Here is a 27091-nt window from a genome sequence, read left to right as displayed (position 1 = left end):
ACCAGTAAAAGACTTCCCTACTCCACCTACTGCAGAGTGTGCTGGGATGTCATCACTTCCCTGGTGTCTAAAATATAAATACAGGGGAGAAGTTATTAGACCATAGGCTAGGCTGATAGACTGTACACTGGCTAGTGTTCTAACAAAAGAAATGAAGGGGGCAGAGGGCAGGAAGCACTGACTTGTACCATGAATTTCTGGAAGACCATATTGCTATGCAGAAAAGTAAGCACACATTTTTAATACTTCCAAAAGCTAGTAACAGTAGGCTGAACAATTTATTTTCCCAGAGTTCTTCTTTAAATAATCTGCATCAGCACTATATATGAATGAAAAGTGTTAACTGCTTAGCTTTGTGAGTGATCTGTGGATGAATATGTATACATTAGTTGGTCCTATTTGCTGCTGAAATGCTATATCATGAATGAACAATGCCATGTTGCATATTGAATAGATACAGTAATTGTGGATTATATGATGTTTCTTTACAATTGAAGTTATTTTTAGAGCAATTCAAAGGCCTTATGTGGTTGTCTATCATAGAATATTGAAGCATTGTGGAGTCTTCTAGAAACTGAAAGCATCCACATGTCTTATTTGCATCACAATTTCTTTTTTGGGGGGGATAGTGGACTGAGCCATGCAAATCATACATTTCTTGCCCCTGTGTCAACTATGTATCTTTAATAATCGGCTAACTAATCGATTTTGAAAATAATCGTTAGCTGCAGCTCTACTAGTAATGCTGGCTTATAGCCTGATATTATAGAGCCATTTATTTGAAACTGCATGCAGCTGTTCAGGTTTGTTGTCTGTCTTCAGTGCAGTGTATGGAATCCATGGTTTTTGTGCAGTAAGGCTTGGGGACCAACACAAAGTATAACTAGACAGGTTATAGTGAGGTGGACTTAAAGGAACCAGAATGCCATCTACTGTGAGGGCTTTTTGCCCTCCTTGTGCTGTGCAGCACAGTAGAGCCATCTTAAAACGGGAAGTATTGCCCGTGGATATCATACAAATTAGAAGGCAATTACATTTTTAAAGTTAGACAACCTCCCCTTCTGCATCTTACCTAACCCACTGTTCCATACTCACTAGGTTCTTTCAAGGGCAGCCCACTGCAACGTTTACATCATGGATGTTCTGCTTGCTGTCTGCGCCTACACATTTAATGTCCATAAACTAGGAGTAGGCAACCTCAGCACTTTAGCTGTTATGGAACTACAAGTCCCATGAGGTATTGCAAGACTCTGACAATCACAGGCATGCCACCCAGACGAAGAGGCATAATCAGATTTTATAGTTTCACCACAGCTGGAGTGCCGAGGTTGCCTACCCCTGCCATACACTTTATATGGGGTTGTGTGCTTGAACTCTTGGGCTTTACAACATTGACACATAGGGGTTTGATTCACTAAAGGCAAATTGGCTGTACACTTTGCAAGGGAATTTGTACTTTGCAGTAGGGCTGCAACCAACTAATCGATTAATCAATGATAATCGATTATGAGAATAGTTGTCCACTATTCTCATTATTGATTAGTTGGTTGGATCCCCTAGCTCTCTCCTCCATGCCGGGAGGGCACAGCAAGCTGTGGGCGGGTGGAATAGCCAGCCTGTCATTGGCTATTGCAATTTAAAATGGCCAATAGCAGACTGGCTATTGCACCAGCCCACTACCTGTTGTATTTACATTCAGCTGCCATCTGTAGAATCTTGCCACTGGCAGCTGTCATTCCCTGGCTGAAGCTATTCAATGTGTATTTAATGTGCTTACAATACAATTATTTAAAAAAATATATAAAAAGGTGGGAAAAAAGTATTTTGGTTTTGGTCATTCATTGCAATAGCACCCCAAACGTGCCTCCCACCCACAGTGTGATCGCCCACACAGGAACTCACTGTACCGCAATGCCATGTGTTCCAGTGTAGTTTGATTGCAAAAAATTGTGTATGCAGTTTTATTCTGAAGTAAACTTTAACACTACATTTGTGTATTTTATTTTAAATTAAGAAAAGCATTTATTTAGTTTTTTATCTGATTAATCAAAAAAATAATTGGCCAACTAATGGATTATGAAAATAATCATTCGTTGTAGCCCTACTTTGCAGGTTAAGTTTCCATTACCTTAGTGAATGAGGTGAAGTTCTGCTTACTTCCATCATCCAATCATATGCAAGCAAAACTAAATTTTTATTTTTAATTTTTTTTCCTTGTACATGATTGGGTATCCTTAGCTTGGTGACTGTGGGGATATTTCACTTTGCAAAGGGAAACTTCCCCTGCAAAGTGTACAGCCTATTGCCTTTAGTAAATCAACCCAACAGTGTCTGTGGAGATCCACTACACAGGTGTAGACGGGAAAGAAAATACAGGCTGGTAGATTGTAAATATTGTCGGGGCTGCGGGTGCAAGAATTTGTTAAGTATACAGCTAAGATGGGAGGTGAGGTGAAAGTAGGCATACAGGGTAAGTATGGTTTTTGTAAAAGTAATCAGATTTCCTTTAAGGCCTCATTCACACAACGCAAGAGCAAAATTGTATATTGCATGTATACGAGCGTATATGCGCGCACTATTTGCAATCCGACAATGCGTCATTTGTAATAGAAATGTTAATGAACTGTACGCATTTACGTGCGTATACGTGTATGCACGTAAAATACGCAGAAATACGCTGCCAGGACTCATCTCGGGTCAATTTTTGCGCATTTTAGGCCTCATTCACACTAACGCACGTCTATGCACGTACGTGTGTATTGTCCCATATGCAGCATATGCAAATAAATGGCTCCATACACATAGCTGCGTATGGAGCCGTATATTTGTGTAGCGTAAAAATGCGCAAAAGCAGAATGGATCCGAGCAGCGTATTTCCGCGTATGTTGCGTGCATATACGTGTTTGCACGTATATACGCACGTAAATGCGTACAGTTAATTAGCATTTCTAGTACGAATGATGCATTCTGGGATTGCATATAGTGCACGCATATACTCGTGTATATGTGCATATATACGCAATATACAATTTTGCTCTTGCGTTGTGTGTGAATGAGGCTTTACGCTACGCAAATATACGGCTCCATACGTAGCTATGTGTATGGAGCCATTTATTTGCATATGCTATGGTACTATACGCGCATATATGCGCGGCAGTGTGGATGAGGCCTAATACTACAAAAAATAAATATATGTTGAAGCAAATTACATATACATTTAGTTTAATGTTAAATTAATATACTATAAATGTATCCCTTATGCACACCAGAAACTTTACATGGTAATAACGTTTTACATCTATAATACCAGACAAATATAAGGCTATCACATATTATTAAATCAATTCGGTGATTTGCCATTTGGATGGTTTCAGTTTTCAAGCCACTTAGCCTGTGTAAATGTTGATTACCTAATTTGGTGTTTTTGCAGGTGGGTTAAAGGACAACTTGTACCAAATATCTCTGGAAAAACGCTTTGAATCAAATGGCAATTTGGGTTATGCTACAAATGATTCACAGTTGCCAGTTTGCTTACTCACAGAAAATTTCTCTAAAACATGCTGGTTTTTAATCTTTATCTACTGTACACTACTGATGTTTAAACGTAGGACCCCTCAGTTAGATCCTTCCCAGTCTGTTCTAAGGGGTGTCAGATTTGCGCTTCAGTTTTGGTTCCAATAATTTCTTATAGAGAAATTTTCTCTCAATGTTTTTTTCACCTCAGTTAAGTATAACATACAATGACTTGGCCACAATACAGTACTAAATAAACTAATGGAAATATTTATTTGCTGCTTTCTAAAGTTTACCACATTTTTATGGTCCTGTGGAAAAAACAGAAATAATGGCTCCTACCATATATCACCAGCAAGTTTCCGAGAATTACATTGTAGGAAAGGAAACTGTAACTATCTGCTACTGTCTTATCTGTATTAGTGCTGTGTTTAATAAACTCCTGAAATATTTATACAGAACTCATGTTTTAGGGTGAGTGGTACATCGTTTCCTTGGTCTTATCAATTGTTAACAAGGTTCTATCCTCAACTAATGCTATGTAACGGGATCTATACTGAGTTAAAGAAACAATTGCTATAGGGGCAGATACTGAAAAAAGGATGGTATGGTGTATTAAGATCAATAAATAGCTGAGCTTTCAAAGTTCGTTGTTTTGAAATACCAATAATGCCAATCATAGTCAATGCCTTATTTCAGCAAAACTAATCCTGGGATATGACCAGAGTTAAATTATACTGTAGATTTATCCATATCACAGTTAAATGTCCTATAGAAATAAATAAGTTATACATTGCTTACAGCTTCACAGGTCCCAGAGAGCTCAGCATTTTGTAGGTTATGATACATTTTTCCTTGTGGCCAAAGAGTCAATACAACAAAGAACATTGTTCAGTTTTTTTTGTGTGTGTGTGTGTCTGTTCATCAACCCTATTACCTCTTCAGGAAAAGCATTAAAGTTGAAGTTGATTTTCTAGAAGAGTAGAGACTGTTTTCTTGCCAAAGTGAATGTTTACTTAGGTTAGTGCACAATATAATTTTTTTTTTAGTACCCAATTATGCGCAGGAGAAATGTAAAAATATGGATTTTTGCTATTATGCAATTGGATGATTAAAGTAAACACAGCTTCACATGATTCGTTTTGCTAGGTCACTATTCCTTTAGTAAATCAACTCCACAGTGTAATTCAATGACACGGTAGAGTTTGGCCATGTTGCCAGCGTAAAGTATAACATACAACTGTAATAGACTGGCCTTAGGGAGAAGAGGAATTCTCTGACTGCCATCAGTTGTAGTTGCATGTCAATGCTGGCATGGTAAACAAAAAATGCTTAATGCAAATAAAGCAATGGGACCAGATAACCTGCACCCCAAGGTACTTAGGGAACTAAGCCAGGTTATAACAAGACCATTATACCTAATTTTTAAGGAATCCTTAGTGACTGGTAGAGTACCATGTGATTGGTGGAGGGCTACGGTAGTTCCAATATTCAAAAAGGGGGCTAGATGCCAACCGGGGAACTATAGGCCGGTCAGTCTAACATCGGTAGTTTGTAAACTGTTAGAAGGTATGATTAAGGACTATTTGGTAAAATTTGTTAAGGATAACGGCATAGTTAATGACAATCAGCACGGGTTCAGGAAAGACCATTCCTGCCTGACTAACTTGCTAACTTTTTATGAGGGGGTAAGTAGAGATATGGATGGAGGGAATCCGGTAGATGTGGTATATCTGGATTTCTAAAAAGGCATTTGATACGGTACCACACAAGCACTTACTTCACAAGCTGAAGGCTATGGGCATAGATGAGGTGGTGTGTACCTGGATAGAGAACTGGCTACGGGAACGTGTCCAGAGAGTATCTGTAAATGGCACCTTTTCAGACTGGGCTAGTGTAATGAGCGGTGTGCCTCAAGGATCTGTGCTGGGTCCCATACTGTTCAACCTATTTATTAATGATATCGGGGAGGGCATAAATAGCTTTGTTTCTGTGTTTGCAGACGATACAAAAAATAGGGAGGGTATTAGAAAAGCTTGGGAGCACTTTGGAAATAAAAATAAACAAATGGGCTATACCATCATGGGTATCGCGCTTGGGAAGTCAGAAATAGAAAAATATTTGGGGGTCATTGTAGACCACAAACTGAATGTTAGCACTGTATAGATTGCTGGTTCGGCCACACCTGGAGTACGCGGTCCAGTTTTTGTCGCCGGTACTGAGAAGGGATGTCCTTGAACTGGAGAGAGTCCAGCGGAGGGCAACCAAACTAATTAGGGGAATGGAGGACCAGAGCTATGAGACGAGGCTACTGAACTTAAACATGTTCACGCTAGAAGTAAGGAGATTAAGGGGGGATATGATTTTCATGTACAAGATGTTCAATGGTGACAGCAACATTGGCAACAAACTCTTTAAGATTAACTCCATTACAAAGACTAGAGGCCACCACCTAAAGTTGGTGGGAAAAAAATTCAAGCACAAGGGGCGAAGGGGGTTCTTCACAGTAAGAGCGGTTAGGGTCTGGAACTCACTGCCACCGGCAGTGATTTCAGCTAAGAGTGTAGAATTGTTCAAGAAACTTTTGGACGATTTCCTGAGGGACCGTAATATTCAGGGATACAAGTATTCCTAAGAATGAGATGATGCGTGGACCTATATGGGTTGGACTTGATGGACGTATGTCTTTATTCAACCCCAAATACTATGTAACTATGTATGTGTATGGGCTACGTGTGTGCATGGGCCACGTGAGATAGGTATATTCAGGAATACATTTTTACATTTCTTGAGTAAAAATGTAAAAAGGTACATTTTAAGTTAAGTTTTTTTAAAGTTTTTAAAAGTTAAATTCTGTAAGCAAAATCTCAGTGAACAAACTGGTGATGTTTGCTGTTTGAAAGCAGCATTCCATATAGGATTTTTTTTTCTGCCTAATTTTAACCGCTACAAAGAATCCTTATCATGTTCTGTTGTTTTTATTCATTAACTTTTTCTAAATCTATTTTTACTTTAACTTTTTAATTGGGAAGTTTTTGCATAGAAGATGAAAGTAGAAAAAAAATAGGCCTTCTTGAAACATTTAAATTTGAAAGATGTTTTTCAGATGATATGGATAAGGCTAACGCAATCAAGCAGCGAAATATTAGATTAATTATCAGAGTACACCCAAACGTCTTACATCTCGTACAGTCTTACAAATGACATCATTAGATCTTCATTATTGAAACCCTCTTTAATGACACAGGGCCACCAGCAAGATTACAACATTAACTCCTCGAAAAGAGGGTAATTTTTAAGATCAGGCATTTATGTAAACACTTGCTGTGAAGCATTAAACATTACCTTAGGCTCTATGCTTCATTAGTTAAGTGTTTTTTAGCAGTACTTAAGCAGTGTTTTTTTACAAGAAAAAAATTGTTGTTGGTGCATCATGCCATGGCATGATATATGGAACAGTCAAGCGTTTGTCAATATGTCAGCTGCAAGGGATGTAGCCTGTACTGATGTGCAGTGTTGATGCCGTTGCTTTTTCCCATCATCTTATTTTGTTTGCTAGCGTTCTATTGTTTATGCCTTTTGAAGCTTCCGTGATTTATACAAAGAGAACTCAGATTGTAATTGGCAGCGATCCATACAATTTGAATTCAGTAAACACCATTAGATCACTGGTTTGTAAACTAGCTGTGCTAAAAATACTTAACGGAACCATTAAATTACATTTTCCCCTTGCACTTGGCAACAGTAATCATTAATATTATTGTTTGCATGCAGTCATGTTACACAGCAACAACTATTAATATGGATGAGACTTAATTATGAAGATTAAATTGTCTATACATGCAATGCTTGCTTTTGTTCAAATTCAAAAATATTGCCCACAAGAGATTGTGTATAGGGCTTATCTCTCCATTTTCATACCATTTAGGTTTTGTTTCCCAAATTTATATTAGAGAAGGGGTTTATGCCAGAATCTCAGGAAATGATATACTGGAATTAATAAAAACAAACAATGTTAAATTATTTACTTTTCGTAGACAGGCAACAAGATAATGTGGGCTTTTTTTCCCTCTCTATTCCCTTAAATATTCAATCATCATAGCCAACTAATGAAAACACATAAATAATTCTTCTCTATATCTGACTAGGGGAAATGTTTTAATGTTTATTTTAACAGGTAATGTGTAAACAAGATTAATTTAATTTTCTGCAATGTTCTGTTCTGTTCTTGGCTGTAATCAAAATGTACAAGTGTAAAAGTGTATTTAATAATTTATATGGCAAGAAACCCTGTATCTTGGCAAAATGTCTGTCCAGTGTGCATTCATATGCACATATACTTTGTTTATTTATATATCTTTATTTTTCTCTTTTCTCTCTTTACAGACAGACAATTTCCCTGCTGAGCCCAATTACATGGGAAGCAGACAGCAATTTGTTCAAAGGTAAGACAGTTAAAATAATGGTCTATATATTACAATTTACTCTGCTATGGATGGTCATACTTTCTCATTGTGTGACACTTAAAGTGAATTTACTTTATTTCTTTATAATAAATCAGCAGCTCAACCTTCAAAGACCCAGAAAGAGCAAGCCTAAGGGACAGTGGTCATGGAGACAGTGATCAAGCTGACAGTGATCAAGATACCAACAAAGGTTCCTGCTGTGACATGTCTGTAAGAGAGGCCCTTAAGATGAAAACCACGACGGCTAAATGCCAACCTCTGGAGCAAGGTGAGCAACCCTATCTATTGCAATGCAAAATAAAAGGTTAAATATCATCCTATACATGTATCTGGTTTCACCTACATGGCAGCAACTAAAGCAAAGAAACAAATTCCAAACTGTAATGGTAACTAAAGGGTTAACTGATGCAATGAGGATGGTTTGACTTTGGCTAAATGCCAGCTGCAGCCAAATAACCTCATATTTTTAAAAATAAAGAATCAGATATTACACTTTACAAAGGTTTAATACTAGGAAAAGGTGAATAATGCTTTAACATTATTATAAACAGAACACTGGGAAAATGATTGTTAGTGGATGGGATGCAGCTTTTCCTAGGCCCATAAAATTGGATCTGACCTGTACAGTCTAAACCACCTTCACTGCACCATGAAGTGTTTGGCATCTGGGAAGACCTGCTAATTTTCCCTATACTTCAGGAAGCTTCTGACAGTTCTGTTTTCATGCAGAGAACAGGCTGCCTAGTGAAGCACATACTGTTGCAATTGGTAAAAAAGACAAATGGCATCCATCTCTGTATGCAGAGACTTTACAGAGTTAAGGTATGCAGGATAATGAAGGCATTGCCTTTTGCACTTCTGATTTTCTAGGCATTACTGTAAAGGAATGAGACTCCAAAGAAGATGCTTAACATATTAACAGATGTGACTTGGTATTTGATTTATTTGTACTGGTGCATGGTCTCTGTGAGGGTAAATAGGGTAGTGAATGGTGACATGTAGCAGGGAACAAAAACAATGTAGGCAATGTGCGATCTCTGAAATTACCAAACGGCTGCACGTAATCAGTAAATGTAATGCTACAGAAAGCTAAAGACATGTAATAGGACATGGGCAGTGACTACAGGCATACTGAAAGAGATGGTCAAAGACAGCAGACAAGCTACAAGAGATGGTCAGAGATTGCAAACATGATATAGGTATGTTTGAAGGCTGGAGACATGCTTCAGGAGATTGGGGACACATTACATGAAATTGCGAGAAATCATTGCTATCACAGCCCCTGTTCAAATCAATTCTCCTACCTATATTCTCCCTACAGACCCTTTAAAAATAACTTGTGCCACATTTGATATTTCTCTCTGCAAGATCATTTATATAAGATCAGAACAGAAAAACCATAAAGCAAGATGGACAGCACAGAAAACAGTAAGATACTGTGAAATACATTTGTTTTTCTTTTTTTATTTATCTGCCAGAAGCCAGTCTAATTAATATTTTTTCTCCACTGGCTGAGAAAGCACCAAAACATAGAATAGTGTCTGCAGGGATCTTACATGGATTGCCAAAGGCCTGCATGTGCCCAGCCCCCGGACCACAGATTGGGCACCAGGGCCATAGAGACACAGACTGTAATCAGGAGGCACCATGGCCAGATGGCATGCATTCAGTGGAGTCACAATGATAAGTTAGGAGTGTAATAAAAGGAAGTCACCCTTCCCTAATGAGCTCCAGCCTTACCTTACATTTTCTATAGTTGCACAATCTCCTCTCCTGTACTGAAATTGCCTATTATGCAGCAAATCCGAGATACCCCCCACTTAATTTGCTGGCTGAAATCATCTCCTCCTTTATTACCCAGCCTTACATTCCCTGACCCCCATTTTATTCATTACATTTCAGTTCTTCTAATTATGGAGGTTTAGCATCACATGTGGGTGTAACCTAGGGTGGTCTACATGCAATGCAGCCTTCCTAAGGCTGGGCACACACCTTACAACCATCGCAAGACTTTTGTCTTCCAGAGTGACATCCACCTATTAAGGCATTTTTTAAAATTTGCACAACTCTTCCCACTGCGTAAATCAGGGCTGAGGGCTCTAGTGATGCAGGGTGCTGTAATGATTTCAGGTAGTTCTGTACAGCACTCTGCCGGCCTCTCCAATCATCTATGATCTAGCTTCTAACTGCAATGCACAGAGATTCACAAAGACCCTGTGATGACATAGCTAAATCTAAAATGAAAAGGTTTTCTTTAAAAAAAAATGTATTAGCATGGTGGTGGTGGTGGTGTTGGGGGTTTGGTTGGAGTAGGGAGAGGAAGCATTGAAGGAAAAATATAAGCAGATAAAACTTCAGCTTTAAAGTATTATGGTTATATAGTATGCCATATACAGTAGTGCTTCTGATTTATGCTAAATGCTAACTACTGGGCTTGACCTAATAAAATAGCAATGCTTAATATGTTTTACTTGGGGTATAAATTTCACACCTAAAGTTTGTATGGCCAAAACCTATACCAACTACTGGTGCAAAGTCTATAACCTTGTCACTATATTAATAAATGAAAAGTTAAATATATTCCACAAATTGTTTGTTTTTTAGCTAAATGCCAGCTGCTGGGGAAAGGTCACCAACTATCCCCACTTTAATGTTTTGTGTTTAAATATATCATGCAACTTATTTTATTTCAATTAAATGGCAAGTATTATTGAGAGGTCAATTATGCTACATATGTCGGCTTATAACTATGAGGTGAGTGGAAATCACTCATCTCATAGTTCTCCTTTAAGAAGAAAGGGTTAAGTAGTATGTGTTGGCCATCTTCTAACTGCTTACAGTATGAAAGTGTTACTTGCTGTACTGCAGGGTCATTTTATTAGCCTTTATTTCTCATTATAAGTGACATTATTTCTAAAGTTGCATACAGTTTAGTGTAGGACATTTTTACAATGTCAGAAGGACTTTATGCCATGCATCACCTTCTTTTTTGTCTGCAGCTGACACTATTACAGTTTGTGAAAACAAAAAACATTTGGCTGGCAGTTAAACTACACTATAGAGACCTTTCAGAACAATGATACCTGCATGAACACAAGAACATGCTTCTGTTATATTTAATTAGAATTATGTTCAACAGAACGTCTCCTTATGTATTTTATAGTTTGACTTATAGTCGAACTCCAGCCAGCTAAATAAACAGTTATCAGCCAACCAGCTAAAATTTCAACATAAATGTGAAAATATGTATTAACTGCTTTAATGTTTGTAATTCTGTTCAGTCACAGTTGTGATCCACGCAACCCTTCTACACTACAGATCAAAATGCACCACCATATAACTGAGATTTTGCCTGTAGACTCCTCCTGTAAGCTGTCTAAAGACTTCCACAACCAGCCTCCAATGCCAGAAATCATATTAGATTGTTAGTTCTGTGCATTGCAATAGAAAAGGATTGTCTGACAGTACTTATCCTCTCACTCTTAGCCTGTTGTGCAGAGGATCAGAGAACAATAATGTAAATCATTAAATTCAGGCAATTATACTTTTAGAATGTATTATATTTGTCTAAATTTTTTTTTCTTCATGAACACATACCGGTAATTGAACTGAGAGTTATTCCTCTGCTTGGAGTTCTACTTTAAGGCTGCACTGCCTTCCAATTCCAAAATGCATGCAGTTTAATTGATATAGCAGAAATGTAGTAAACAAAAGTCATACAGCATTGCTCCAGTGGTCCAATGTTTGTTATAATTGAGAACTTGAATTCTTCTATGTTTCTATCAGTAAATTAATATAAACATGCTTGGGACAAACATAGAAGGTTAGAAAAAAAAAAAGGAAACATGAAAATCCAAAACGGGGCATACTCGATAGACTGATATGTCTTTTTCTCTCTTTTTAATGGTGGTAATGGCTACCTTTTTATGATACGGTTATATTTCTGCATTTAAACCCTCAAAATTACATTTGAACTGTTAAATAATATGAATTAATATGAAGCTGTTAAGAAACATTTAAATATATATTACCCACAACTGGTAGTAACAGCAGTGGTGGTATATGGGTCAAAGCATCCATAAGTGATGTTTCAGTTATAGGGAGTTTCTAGTTGACTTAGTCAGCCACAAGTTCTTATATTATTTGGGGAGCTATGAACAAGATTTCCCAACCATACCTCCTGATTTTGCCACATCTGACAAGAACACAGATCTCACTACCAGAGTGGCCAAGAGACATAGGAAACTGTGATAACTTCACTTTTAGTGACTTTATCATAAATACACCTCCCACTCGCTCAGTGAGGCTGGAACACTAAAATTGTTATCTTCATCCCCGCTTCTGATGAGAGGGAGGGGGGGTAGGATCATTTCTTATATCATATTAAAGAATATAGCAATTCCGCATTTTAATGTCCTCACTGCAAGATAAGAGGCAGTCATTTTATAAGCGAGCCAACAAGCCCAGGATTTGGAGAGGCGGTCCTTTTGGTCTAATCCGGTAAGGGTGAGTTCTTCCATGCTATACGTCTGTTCCACCCTATCTAGCCATTCCAACAAGGAGGGGGCAGAGGTACAGTATTTTTCCATTTGGCTGGTATTAAAGCTTTAGCAGCATTAAGTAAATGTGGTGTAATAGAACGGTATAGCTGCCCACTGAGCCTTCAGAGCCATGCAACAGCATTACCCAAGGGTCAAGTGGCACTGAAGTTCCCTGAATTCTGGACATTTCCGAGGTGACCTCCTGCCAATAGGGTCTTATTTTTGGACACTGCCACCATATGTGTGCATGTGAGGCCACCGCATTCCCGCCAACACAGAGGAGACACCGAAGGGTCAATCTTGTGCATTCTCTGTGGTGTGTAATACCAACGACTTGTAGTGGAGTTCCTGGATGTGTGAGGATCTGGACACCCCCCTGGAGAAGGCCAATATGCGGGATCTACGCGAGTCAGTCAACGGACTGTCCAACGCCCTCTCCCAGTGCGTCAAATAAGGCGAGGAAAGTGTGGCATCCATGCACGATAATGCTGTGTAAAGGGAGGATATACATTTATCGGGTATGGAACCCGTAGGAAAAAGCAGTTCCAACGGGTTTAGGTCCTCTGTGGACCTTAGGGGACCGGGGAGTTGTTGCACGAAATGTGCTAATTGACCATATCGCCAGGTATCCATAAAAGAGGGTCTAGGGTTGTCAGGGAGGACAGGGGCTTAAGCTTCCCATCCTGTAAGACCTGATGAAGCAAGTACTTTCCTGTAAGACCTGGTGAAGGGAGTACTTTCAATATTTGTTAGTTGTGGTTGAAGACATGGTCTGCCATCAAGAAACATACCTGGGGAGGAGCCAATCGGTGCCAAATTCATGAGGAGCATTCTTGTACTGGGGGAGTGAACTAGCTGATCAGAGGTATTCTGAATAATGAGACTTTGTGACCTTCTTAGCACTAGGATGTGGCATAGGAATCATATGGTAGATTTTTCCTTGAAAGGCTTTTCTTAAAGAGATTCCCTTTAAAGAGCATCTCCAGGCAACAAGTGCAATCAATCCAGGAGCTCTGACTGCTCTCATGGAGAATATGCAATCATTCTAAAGTCAAAAGGTCTGTGCAAATGTGTACTTCTCATCTAGGTTTATATTATCCCTTGCAGCAGGTTCATGATGCTTCTCACACTATAAATGAGCCACAGCTCATTGTCACATGGTTTTTTTGTTGAGCGATCTCTCTGTTTACATGCAAAACAGAAAAAATGGTCACCAGCACTCCAAGTTTTCTTCAAAACCAAATCCTTTTATTCATTCTTGCAGGTCATATCACCATGCGTGACAACGTTTCGGAACCTGTCCGGTCCCTTTTTTTAAGAACAGTAACAGTTTATTTCTCTACCGAATAAACTCCTTTCAAATCACATATTTGAATCCAGTACAGCTTCCTGTTTAGTGATCATTCTCCAAGGATAGCTAATGTCCTAATATGCTGGCCATCTGTAAACACCATTATCTTCGTTCCATGATGTCTTTGTTTCCCACAGCGCTTCTCTTTTCATTCTATTGAAGTGCAATTCCAGGTAACAAGTGAAAGCAATCAATGACCTTGTAATGTTCTCATGCATGCACTGCAAGTGTGCTAAAATCATAAACTTCACATAGCATCATTATCTGACTCTTCTGTAACCCAGTGCCTTTAGCCCCACTTTCAGGTCCACACAGGGTCACTAAGCATCTACATCCTGGAGCTTATGCTGTTTAAGTTTCCTACTTTCTCTGTGCCTGTGGGCTTCCTTTTTCATCCAAACCTCCAAGGCAAGTTTGAATCTGATTGGTAGCTGGGGAAAACTTATTTTGTATTGGGCTTTCTTGGGAGAGACGAAAAGCAGTCTGCAACTGAGATACTCAGATCATCAGATTACCAAGAAAGGGACTGGGTTGAACTGTTGGTACTGTGCAGGCAACTAGACATGTGACCATGCACAATCATCTCAGGGGAGGAAAATGCCTTTCCTTGAGATCACATTAGATTACAGATGAGATTTCCCAGCAATGCTCTGCTGATACATCAATCTGTCACGATACCGTGCACGGGTGTCCTATCACCGCGTGCAGGTATCTCTACAGGTGAACCAAATATGTGACCACACTTCAGATACCAAAACAATTCCTGTGAACTATAATATACCTTCCCAGACCAGCACCAGGTGGTGACTAATTGCTGATTGCTGGGAGACACCCGCAGGTGAGCAGGTTTTAGCACTACAGTGCCACCCAGAGGTGGTCTGGTACCTGATAGCAACTGGCTGCCTGGAGACACCTGCAGGTGAGCACTGAAACTGCAGGATCTGGTTCCAGCACCACAGTGCCACCTGGAGGTGCTTTGGTCCCTGACAAAATCCCAGTGTGCATTGCGTTGGCAAATTAAAGTAATGCACTTTCAAAGCAGGAAGTGAATGTACTGCAAGTGCAAGTATTTCAAAATCACAGCATTTTAGACCTGACATGTCTATGTTATTATTAATCATCATACAAAGAGGGATGCATTGGTAGAATTTCATTTTTGAGTATAAAGGTCCGCTTTAACATGGCCACCGTCAGAAGACTGGGGAAGAGAAGAGAAATAAGGTATGCAAAGAATACAAAGCCTGCACATATCTATAGGTATGTGTTTGTAGATTGTCATTACAAAACATTTATAAAGGTTTGTTTGGTATTTTAAAGATATGGGTAAAGGTCCACTTTAAGTATAGGCTTTTAAAGGACAGTAATGTGTCTGCCTTTTCTCAGTATTTTTTTTTTTTTACAAATGTTATTTCGGTAACAACTACAATCTTGTCATAAGTGCTTCAGTAATAAAAAGGGTGTCAGATTTACACATTTTATTTGTAGGGTTGGCTTTAACCAATATTTCACCCTAATGATTCAGCTACATGCATTGCTCAATACCTTTTCAACAGAAACTTCAAATGGCACCACTGTTCCCTTGGGTAAGATGTGAAATGTAAAGATATAAGAAAAATTCAAATGAAACAAAATCAATACATAAGAAAACATTCCACCATGATTAAGACCCAAGAGTGTTAAATATCCCAAATACTTTTTGTAGCTATTTATATACTCAATATTACTAGACATAAATAATGTTCCTTTTTAGTGCATCATGGGATATCATCCTTTGTACTTTCAAAATGAAGGGTACCATGTTTCCCACTACATTATGTATAGAGGCCTGTTCCACTTCTCTACTTCTGTACAAGCTACTTGCCTTTCATCTTTAGCTGGAGAGATGTGTTTCTGTCTGCTTTCTATCCTGTAAATGGACAGTATTTAAGATGCTATCTGCAGTAATTGCTGCTTTCCATCTGCAGAGTTCCATTATCAAACAATTTTAAATATAGATCTATTATTCTCTAAGAACTAATAAACAAATGTTACTTAATAAGCTAATGGCTGATTGCAAATAACAGATCAATGTTTCTAGGTATAACTAATTAACAGCTAGTCAATCATATAATCATTTTTCCCAGGGTTGGCAGGAAAAAAACATTGTGAAAAGATTACACAGTACTGGGAAGCCAAAGATCACAGTCAAATGACTAATGTACTCAGTGTAATATTACCTAGTGCAGTTCAGGGAAATATATAAAATTAGGAATAAGCAAAACTGTGGATTTTCACTTCCTGAAAAAATTGTGGCAAAATGAATTGATTTGGAAATTAAAGTGATATTAAAGTCAAAATGTTTTAATCTATTTCAAATGCTGGTTTACTCCCTTACAATGCACACTGTTTCTTGATGATTAAAATAAATAGATTCTGCATTTAGCTTCATTCACAATCAGCTGGTTCCCTGAGCACCAGACCTGGCCTTCTGTTTTAGCGTGGCTCCTTTCCTTAACAGGGTTTGTGGAGCAACCTCTGTATGTACTAGTAATCTCTGTGTCTCCACAAACACACAGGCAAAACAGAGCAAGCCTCTCCCTTCCTCCCTGCTCTCCACTCCTCCCTTCTCCATGTTAGTAGATGGACAGCTGTTAAAGTTTGTGCTGTTCCGTGTGATCTTGCTCTGGACAAGAAGTTCAGAAAAGTGGAGCCAAAAGCATTGGAGTTTGGAAACATGATTCCAAGTCGTTGGGCAAAAATGTAAAGAAATAATTTGCTGGGCAATGCATATTTATTTGATCTGGAATCATTATTGATAACTGTTTGGGAGTTTAATTTTACTTCAATGTATATCTAAAGCCAATTTTTTTATCATTTTGGCCAGAACAGAGACAGGTTAAAACCCCTGTCCATTTCTTCTGCTGTTTGTCTCCCATAGGGACGATTGTAAGATTTTCTCTTTGCATCTTACCAGGTGGACACAACAGGAGGCGATAGGAAAACTCCAAAGTGAGGAAAATCTCTTCTCAGACACTTGTCACTAGAAGAAGTATCCTAGTTGGAGGATAAATACTTAAAAGTGATTCTAATTCGTCTCTACTCTTGCCAAAATAATAAAAAAAAGTCTTGGGTTGAGATGCACTTTACAATATTTTTAAGAGCACAGTGGGCTTTAAATGGCTCTTGAGGGTTACAAAAGCTCCTTTCTATTATTTTGGATCTGTTGTTGAGGTCCTTGTTTGCACTATTATTTTAGTTTATTTTTAAAAGAGTTAAAGAAGTAAAGAAAAGAAAAGTCACTTTACACAAGAAAATAAATTAAAAACACAAGTAACCCTAAATGATAAAAAACTAAACTACCCTAAATATACCACCCAAAAAGAATCCTCTAAACATATGAAAAAAAAAAAATTTCAAGTTCCTTCATATATAAAAAAATAAAAACCCCAGTGGTGAATAAATACCACCAAAAGAAAGCTCTATCTGTCCCCAAAAAAGGGTATAAAATTCATTTCAGTACAGCGCTGCATGACGGAATAAATGTCAGTCAAAGTACCGCAGCGCTGAATACTGAAAAATGGCCTGGATGGGAAGGGGGTTTAACACCGCGGATGTCAACTGGTTAATGTAAGCAGATCAATGAGCACAACAGAGTTTTTGTTTCAACACAAATTTTGCCAACGCCAAATTTCTAGTTTTTAGTGGAAGTTAAATTTAGGTGGAATCATTCATGCCTACTGCTCGTGTGTGTGCTTTGTATTTGTATTTTATATTTATATAAGCACATTCATGCCCTTTAATATGAACAGCAATTTAGCCCACTCCTATTTGTTAAAAGAATTATAACTTTTTCTGCCCTCCCCCTCCACATTTAGAAGATGCTAATTTGTATTCGAGTTGTCACGGCCATGCCAAGTGTATGTCAGGGCAAACTGTTGGGACAAAAAAAATACAGTATATCTCTGCTACACATGCACATTCTGTGTGTTTTATCTTTTTAGAGAACATGCAAATACAGAAAAAATGTCTGTTGGTTTGCCAGAAATTTTTGTTGCAGACTGACAACACATACAATTTTTGTGGACTGAGTGGTATCTACCCTGCCAAAGTTTATTTTGCTAAAGTACTCAAACTACCCACCCACTCTGCCAACTCCACAACATAGACACTAATTATTTTGTAGTCCCAACTTAAAGTGATATTAAAGGCAAATAAATGTTTTTAAGCTATAACAATTTTGCTGAAATCACTTACAATAGATGCTGCTCCTTGATGTTTAAAAGGTTGTTTCCTGTAGAATCAGCTGGAACCCTGAGAACTGGTCCTGATATCCTGTTTTAGGGTGGCTCTTTTTTCTTACAGGGTCCTATGGGGCCACTCTTCTGTGTACTAGTAATCTGTGTGTCTCCACAAACACGCAGGCACAACAAGGCAAGGCAAGCCACTCCTCCCCACTCCTCCTTCCTCCCTTCAACATCCTTGTAGATCAGGGGTGGCAAACTCCGGCCCTCCAGCTGTTGTGGAACTACAAGTCCCTTGAGGCTTTGCAAGATTCTCACAGCCCCGGGCACGACTTGCAGAGGCAGATGCATCATGGGATTTGTAGTTTCACCACAGCTGGAGGGCCAGAGTTTGCCACCCCTGTTGTAGATGAACAGCTGCTGGAGACTGCACTGTGTCTTGTGATGTTGTATTGGACAGGAAATGCAGAGAAGCTGAGCTGAGAGAGTTAGAGCCAACTGTTTAGAAACATGATGACTGTAAGTGCTTGGGCAAAAATGCAAATACCTACTTTGCTGAGCAATGTATATTTGCTTACATTTGATTCATGATTGAAAAGACATTAAAGTGTAATACTGCTTTAAGAAGTGTGAGGGCTAATTAGACTCTTTGAGATAACACAGCAAATGTGCATAAGACTCGAGAAAACTTTGAATTTATGACATGATCAACAGTTTTGTTGGGGTTTTTTTTGGACTTCTCAAACAGATATATCAAAATGTTTTCAATGGTATATTAAACAGACCAAATAGCTAGAAAATCAGAAATGTTCATTGCCAGGGTTTACATACACTTAAACTGTTTTCACATTGTATTTTACAAATCTTCAGAAATACTGGCTGCACAATGAGAGAATGCAGATGGTGCCTGCCAATCGATTGCAGAATTTGCATACAACGCAAATGTTGTTTACAAACATTGTGTGGTTTAGCCAGTCATAACGTAATCACTTTGCTGTACTATGTTAGCATCAGGAATAGATACATTTTAAAAAAAAAATGATTACATAATACTACTTTTGTTCCCAGAAGAAATCACAAAAACATAAATAAATATAATATAATTATGCAGATAGAAGATATTTTATATTTAAAAGAAGCCATTCCTGTTCATCAGTCAAATCTATTTGGACTATCCCTCCATTAGCTCAATGATTTCTTGTTTGCACGAAGACATAGCTGCACTATTAAACAAAGCCAACACTATTTCTTATCAATCATTTTCTTTGATTTTACATCTGTATTTTTGTCAGTGAAGCAAGTCTTCTGCTGCACTGGCTATGGTAAATTAGATCAATTACAGAAGCTAGAATAGTAGAATACATTTTAAAAAGATGAGCTGGTAATGTAGAAAATCAGCTCATCTATCAGCATACCTCTGTGCTTCTAGTTCTTTCTACTGTTTTTTTTTCTTCAAATGGCTGAATTGTGCTGTGCAGAATACTTAAAATACTGCAATGTAATTTATATTGTATATTTTGAGGGCTGACCTTGCACAAGACCTTGCTATGCAAGTAATAAATGCCAGAAAGATTATTATTTTCTGACCTTTTACCATAGTGCTTCTCTGTTTATAATTGGACATTGATCTGTATAAATATGTTCTGGCCTTTTTATAGAAGACATTTCACACTAGAGGTACCCTTTTTAATTTTAAGCAGCAGCTTATTCTACCTTACGCAAAAGTTTCATAGTAGAAAAAATTAATCATCACAGAAATGGATTTCACAACATTATAGCTTTTACTGTGCCACAGAAAATAAATAAACCACTTAATCATGATTTTCCTAGTGCATACCAGAAAGAGTGCTATTTGACCATAATCATGTGTAGTGCCACTCGGTGGGAAATTAAACATTTTAAAAGCATCTGATAGCCTCATTAGGAGGGAATTTAGGCTTGATTTTTAGTGCATTTGGCCACTTCAGAATACATTAATATACTCCCATCATCTTTCGCTTGGTTTGCAACCTATCTTTTTACATTACTGGGACTTCCGCCTCTGTAGAGACAGGATCATATCTGTTAAATGGTATGCCAAGTAAATCTCAGTCACTAGCTCCTTGCTTGCAAGAAGCAATAATTTCTCTTGCAGGCTATAACTGTCATCCTCCACAGCTCACCTTTTAGTCCTAGATACAAGGACAAACAGAGAAACAATTTACTGTAGGAAAGAGACAGCAAACCTCCAGTTATTTGGAGTGATTCTGTGTTTTATTGGCAAAGCAATACAAGTAATAAAAATGCATATACAGAATGCTCAAAAGGCTCTTGACTTTTTCAAGATTCAAATCCCCTACACATTAGATTACTCTGCCTGAAATTATGTAGTATACACTAAAAAAAGGAACAAAATCTTAAAACAATGCAATGCTGCTTTTTAATCTGTAGATGGTAAGGGAATTCCTAACTATACACTTTAAAATAACTTGCACTTTTGTTTTCTATAGTTCTCTTAGTTTCTTTATTCTTGTTTTCTAATGGATGAAAGGGTTATTAAATCCTTACATAAAAAAACATCCATCTATAGGGGCTCATTCACACTGGATCTGGTGCATTGTGATCCGTTACGTTGCAATACATTTTTCAACAAATGCTAATGGAAGGGCACTGAAAAATAAATGGGTTTGAATGCTGGTTGCCTTGGGTTACGTTGTACTGGACAAAATAGTAGAACTTGAACTCTTGTCTTGAATTGTATTGTAATTGCAATGTCTTCTTTATATTGTAAAGCGCTGTGCAAACTGTTGAAACTATATACAACTTGTTTAATAATAAAGCAAGATGCACATGGAAGGGCTTACTAAACAGTACAACAGCAAATAAATTCCCAGCACACTCCCAAGCTAGCCTGCAAAAAAAAAAAAAAACACAAAACACTAACTACTAAGGTTTAAAACAGAGGTCTTAGTTGCACATCTTCTGCAGAATATGTGGAAGCTACACTGCCTCATCAAGACTCCTCTGTGTAGTGTGGTCCTAATTCTAATCTTTAAGAGCCTCCATTTTGGAGCATATATAGCAAAGGGTGAATTGGGTGCAGGTTCGCCAGGAGGCAGCCCAACCTCCTTAAAAGCACAGTGACACACAAGGAACTCCGCAGATCACAACGACAGCTGAAGCCCCCAGTGTGTCCTCGCACCACATTGTGTTTCCATATGCCTTTAAGGAGGTTGGGCTGCCTCCTGACGAACCGGCACCCAATTAATCCTTTGCTATATATGCTCCAAAATGGTGGCTCCACATATTCTGCAGAAGACGTGCAACTAAGACCTCTGTTTTTAATCTTAGTAGTTAGTGTTTTTTTGAAGACTGGCTGGTGAGTGGGCTGGGAATTTTTTTTGCTGTTATACTGTGTAAAGCCCTTCCATGTGCACCTTGCTTTAAAGCTGGTTATGAATTGATGAGTGTGTTTCCCATTCATTTTGATTTTTGTTTTTGGTGCGGGGACACACTGGGGGCTTCAGCTGCCTTTGTGTTGTGTGGGGATCCTTGTGTGTCCCTGTGCCTTTTAATTTGGTCGGGCTGCCTCCCGGTGAACCTGCACCCAATTCATCTTTTGCTATATATGCTCCAAAATGGAGGCTCTCAGAGATTTGAGTTATGTTCACACCTACTCATATTTTGTTGCCCTTCTTCGGTTAGCATCCTTTGAAAAATGTGCCTACTGGTAGACCATATAGACTAGAGTTGGCACCCTATAGGTAGAAGTGTGTATTTTTTGGAAAATACAAATGTGTATGCTGCAACATATGTTTTTATATACATACATACATACATACATACATACATACATACATACAATATATACATATTGTTCTAAAATGTATATACACTTCAAATGCTACATTTTTTACAGTTCCTTTGACTTTAGTTACTGTAAATTTGGGGTATCAGCTGGGGGATGTAACTCTGCAAAGCTATGTACACTTCAGCTCCTCTCCAGAACTGGCATCCTCACCCGCTCATTTTCAGGGTACAAGATATTCTGCCTTCTTGATTGGCTGGCTTGGAATGATGTAATTCTGACACCAAATCATGCTCAGAATGTACACTGAGATGCAGATGTTACCCCATCAGTGCTATATGTTATTATTGCCACCACTGACACCAATGCTGGAGGTTATGTTTGCTGTCACCGACACCAATGCTGGGAATTATTTATGCTGCCACTAATGTCTTTGTTGAGGGTCATTTTTGCTGCCACTAACACCAGTGCAAGGGGTTATTGTGGTCACTGCTACCAATACTGGGGTGGCTATTATTATTATGGTCTACACTGTCCAGAGTAAACCATAAAGAAGCTAGACAGATTTAGATTAATACAAATGCTTTAATTACTTATATATAGTATTTAGTTTAATAATATTCAGTTTTTAATATAAATTAATGTCCAAAAGTAGCTTTACTTGCTGTTTAAATGTTTCTACTTTATTTGCTGGCAATAGAAAAGGAGATTCTTGCCAATAATACTTATTGCTTCAGTGGGATTAAGAGTTTGTTCTTGGTGCAATCATTCCTACAATTCCATTAAAGTGTTAACTCTTAGCAATTTGTATTTCAAATATTAAATAGTATACACACACACTGTATTATAAAATAACACTGGACTATATGTGAGACATCATTCAGGCATCACTGCCCGAGATGCCGCAAAGTAGCAGGCCATCTTCTCCTGAAAATCTCTTAAAGCTGAACTCCATACAGAAAAGAATAAAAACCATTAATGCAGATTTGTGTTAATTGAAGAAAACCTATTAAATGCAAGTAGTGTAAGCACCTGATTTTGACTTGACATTAGCCTCTTCTAAACCTTTTATACAACAGCTCCCCGACATGTAAAGGGAATGACAGCACTGGGAGCCAATAAATTGTCTTGCAGTGCATATGAGCTGGTGAGGAACATTTTCAGAAGAGAGCAGAATGAGCAAAGGGATGACTAATTACTTTGTTGTTACTGTGTCTTCACTGCCCAGTCCCAGGATGAAGGCAGGGAAATTACCAGGCTGTATCGCCTAACTGTAGTGGAGAAAAGACCAGTTCCCATCCTGCCTCTGATGTCTGGTAGGGCTGTGTATATGTTGGGTTGGATGGACGGAATCCAATTGTAATGTAGCAATGCATTTCAATGGGAAAATATTTTTTTTTCCTATTCTGACATCGCTCCGTGTCAGAATAAAGAAAAAAAAAAGAAACAGCAGTGTTTCTCTCATGGGCAGCCGGGGGACTCCCAGAGCGCCCTGGAGAGTTTTTTTTTTCTTTTATACGACAGCAGAGCCGCCGGACAATAGGAAAATATTGGGCGGAGCTAGCTGTCACTGCTAGCTCAGCACAATCGTTTTCTATTTACTTTTTTTTTACTTTTAAAACTATTTCTCTGTTCTGCTCGGTCCCTCTGAGGGACCGAGCAGAACAGCCGAGCCGAATGCCGCTCAGCGGCATTCGGCTATTCACTCACTGCTGTTCGGCATCTATAAGAATAGGCCGAACAGCAGTGAGTAGCCTGCCAAATGTTCGGCTCAGATGTTAGTTGGGGGCCCAGATGTTGGATCAGCTGAGTCGAACTCCTTCTGCACTTCGGGTCAGCCGAACATGCTGAGCATGTTCGGCCGACCCGAAGCCATGCGAAGCAAGCCGATGTTCGGCTGATTTCAGCCGATGTACGGCTCAAATCAGCCGTACCAGTCTGAAGTGAATAGCCAAACAGTGTTCGGCTCACTTCACTTCAGGTCGATCATTCACTCGGCTGCCTACGGCAGCTTAGTGAATAGACCCCTAAATGTCATTCATTTAGGTTCTGTATGTATTTTAATACGTTTAAGAGGGTCGATTGTTATTCATACAATATATCCGATCCTGATAACGTATTTAAAACAAGTCATGTTTTAAAATCCTCCCTGTTTTACTTTGCAGTGATCTTATAATTTCTCTGCTGCATTACTCATGGATATGTGGTGATTGATGCTAGATGCAGCCACTGAGCCTCACATCTATGAACACCAGCACAAATGCCTGGTGTCCACAACTGATCTTGAGGAAATATTGATCATCTTGTGATGGCTTCTTGGAGATGGAGGAATCTTCTTGTTCTACTTCCTTCATAGATATTATAATACATGCTTGGTTGTTCCAAATATGCATATTTATGGAACAATTTGACCACCTTCTAATGCGTGTGCATGGCTGAACGCATTGAATCATAAATGTGATGCTTGCTTCCACCAAGATATTACATAAATGCTTAATTTCAGGTGTCAGTATTTTACATGAGGTGTTATCTTCTCATGTTATGCAGTTCAGTAAGCTTATATACCAAGCTAAATTAAGTTTAACTATAACCGATGAGTCATCGGCACAGAGCATCTCACAGTCAGAATCCTTTCAAACACACCAGGAAAACAACAGTCTTGCTCTCCAAGCATTAAAACATCTTTTGCCTCACACATAAATGCAAGTAGTAAATTGGAAATCAATTGTTTATCTTTAGTAGCATGAGAGCAATAGAAATGCATTACTGTTTAATATAACCTTTCCTATTTAAATGTTTGACATTTAAAAAATAAAATAAAATTGCATTTTAGAAATTAAAGCAGAAAAATTTCCATAGAAAGTCTGTGTGTAAAAATCCAACTAATGACTGTGGATTCCATGATAATTCTGTTACGTCCTTTCCCACATGACCTTTACATCACTGGGAAACCTTGTTTAATTCTATCTATTGAGTGAACATAAAAACAGTTTATATAGTATTCTGCAAAATCCCCCTGGAAATAAGTTTAAAAGAAGAAAGCTTGTCTCATCCTTTTCAAGTGTCCCACATTTTATTGGCTACAAAGACGCAACCAATAATTGTGAGCACCAGGGTATCGTTTAGGAGGTTTAGTAAGTCAATCAAATTTTTAACACAAGTTTTATTGACTCTTCTTTGTTTAGGTTTGGAAATCCAGTAAGATGCAGTTGTTTAGCATCGAAGGCTTTTTTTGTGCTGTTATATGGTGATAAAAGCAGTGGAAAGACTGGTGTTCAATAAGTCAAAGTGTGTTTGTGTCAGCATCATTATCTGAGGCTAACAGTTGGAGCTTTAGATACTACTTTTAAACAGTAATGAATAAGAGGGCACTAAGAGATCATTTCTCATAGATGCAAGATATTATCTGAAGTGCAGTAAACTAGACGCCTAGACCACAGGGAAAGATAAAAGCAATTTCTTGACGTACCTGTCGCTTGCTGGCATTGTTACTAGATAATTTGAACTAATAGGATCCAAGATTTGTTAAGTTCTGCTGTGAAAATAAATGAATAAAGCACAAACTGCCAGACATGAAACTGCAGATACATTGCTGAACATGGTTATTCACAGATGTGAGATGATTGCTGCTCATTCTAGCTGATTACTAGTGATCTGACCATTCATTTTTATAGAATGCCCATGAAAATAAAACATCTTTCAGATTGTACCTTCATGTCAAATAGAGAGCTGTTTAAATATATTTTTTATGATATAAACTGTTGTAAAAATCATATTTTTTCTCTTTTAAGGTATCAAAGTAAATGTAAAGGACGGTCAAACTTTCAGTTTTGGTTTCATGATAACAGTTACCTATACTAAGCATCACTTATTGTTTTTTTTTTACATATGTTGTTTTAGCAGACCTAAAGCTCAACTCCAGGCTCCAGATTCTCCTCCAGTGTGTCCCTCAGATACCCCTCTCCCCAGCAGTATTTAATTTTTTTTTTTAATACTCGCCTTTTGCAGAAGGCTTCAGGATAGTCACGTGACTATCCTGAAGGGTTTTTTGCACATTTGCATTGTACAAATTATTTGCTCCTAATAATAATGTGTGTACTATGTGTGTTTGCTGATCTGTTGATGTGAGGTAAAAATTCTACCTTTTCATTTATCCTAACACTGCTATAAGCATAGAACTTCTGGTGTTAAAAATTTTAGTCCTAGGTCTTGTAGACTGCATACAGTGAAGGACAGTAGGTCACTCTCACTCCACTTCATCCATTCTTTTCACAGAATACAAGTGTACTGTGATTGGACAAGGGGAGTTCACCTGCCCCTCCTCCATTCACAGAACATCTTGCATTCTGTGAAAATGATACAAGATGTTTTCGAAATGGACAAAGGGGAGTGTAAGTAACCCACTCTCCTGTTTACAGTGTACTAGAGCCGGGACTGTAAGTTTCAACTCTGGATGTTCCGTGCTTACAGACATGTCAGTAAGAATTAAAGTTAGAGTTTTTCTCTAGTGTAGCAGTATACACACATAGTACACACATCATTAGGGGGTAAATCATTTTTGCACAGCACAGTGGGGTTACCCCTTCATTGCAAGAGTTAAGTGCTTGTTTTGGTCTAGGGTCTAAAATAAAAAAGATATACTCACTCGAACCTCGGCCTTGCGGTGGTGACCACTCACCTCTTTCCCCATCTACTCTGGCTGTGAAATGTCCCTCATCATCCTCACATATAATTCAAGTCAATGGACTTGTATTACACATGATAACATTAGCGGGGCTTAGACCGCCGAAGCCCGGGGGAGAAGGGGTTGTGAGGAACAGTCTAGCAGCCAGGCGGGCCTGAGGTTCGGATGAGTATATATTAGGGTGTCACGGACATCAACGTCACCGGACTCCTCCCCCTTCCCTTCGTTAGCCGATAGAGCCACTTGGGGAAGGGGGGAGGAGTCCGGTGACGTCGATGTCCGTGATGTCACCGGATCTCCGACGGAAGACCCGGAATGCGGCAGAGAGGTGAGTACCGATCAAAATAATTTTGATCGATCAAAAAATGTACGATTAATCGAGGGATTAATCGTTAATTTCCGCAGCCCTAGTATATATATTTCTATTTTAGCCCTAGTACTAAATGAGCACTTAACCTTTGCAGTGTGGGGGTAGCCCCACTACAAGGGTTAATTTTTTAACTGCTCAGTTCTCCTTAAAAGCCTTGTA

The 27091-nt window shown here is 38.5% G+C and overlaps 1 protein-coding gene across 4 annotated transcripts in view; it reads left to right on the top strand.

Annotated features, from left to right (window-relative positions):
* The window catches only part of PCDH17 (protocadherin 17), a 221797-nt gene that overhangs the window by 72541 nt on the left and 122165 nt on the right, over nucleotides 1-27091 (top strand). For 3 of the 4 annotated variants that reach the window (XM_018569389.1, XM_018569391.1, XM_018569388.1), the window contains 2 exons: nucleotides 7900-7958; nucleotides 8075-8247. In XM_018569389.1, coding sequence (XP_018424891.1) covers nucleotides 7900-7958; nucleotides 8075-8247 — 232 coding nt within the window. The remainder of the gene's footprint in view (nucleotides 1-7899; nucleotides 7959-8074; nucleotides 8248-27091) is intronic. The other variant, XM_018569390.1, reaches the window with a different exon arrangement.

The sequence above is a fragment of the Nanorana parkeri genome, unplaced genomic scaffold (genome assembly GCF_000935625.1).
Source record: "Nanorana parkeri isolate BGI_ZX_2015 unplaced genomic scaffold, ASM93562v1 scaffold1328, whole genome shotgun sequence".
Classification (NCBI taxonomy): Eukaryota; Metazoa; Chordata; class Amphibia; order Anura; family Dicroglossidae; genus Nanorana; species Nanorana parkeri.
The sequence above is the reverse complement of the archived record's forward strand: the minus strand, read 5'-3'. Positions and strand labels throughout refer to the sequence as shown.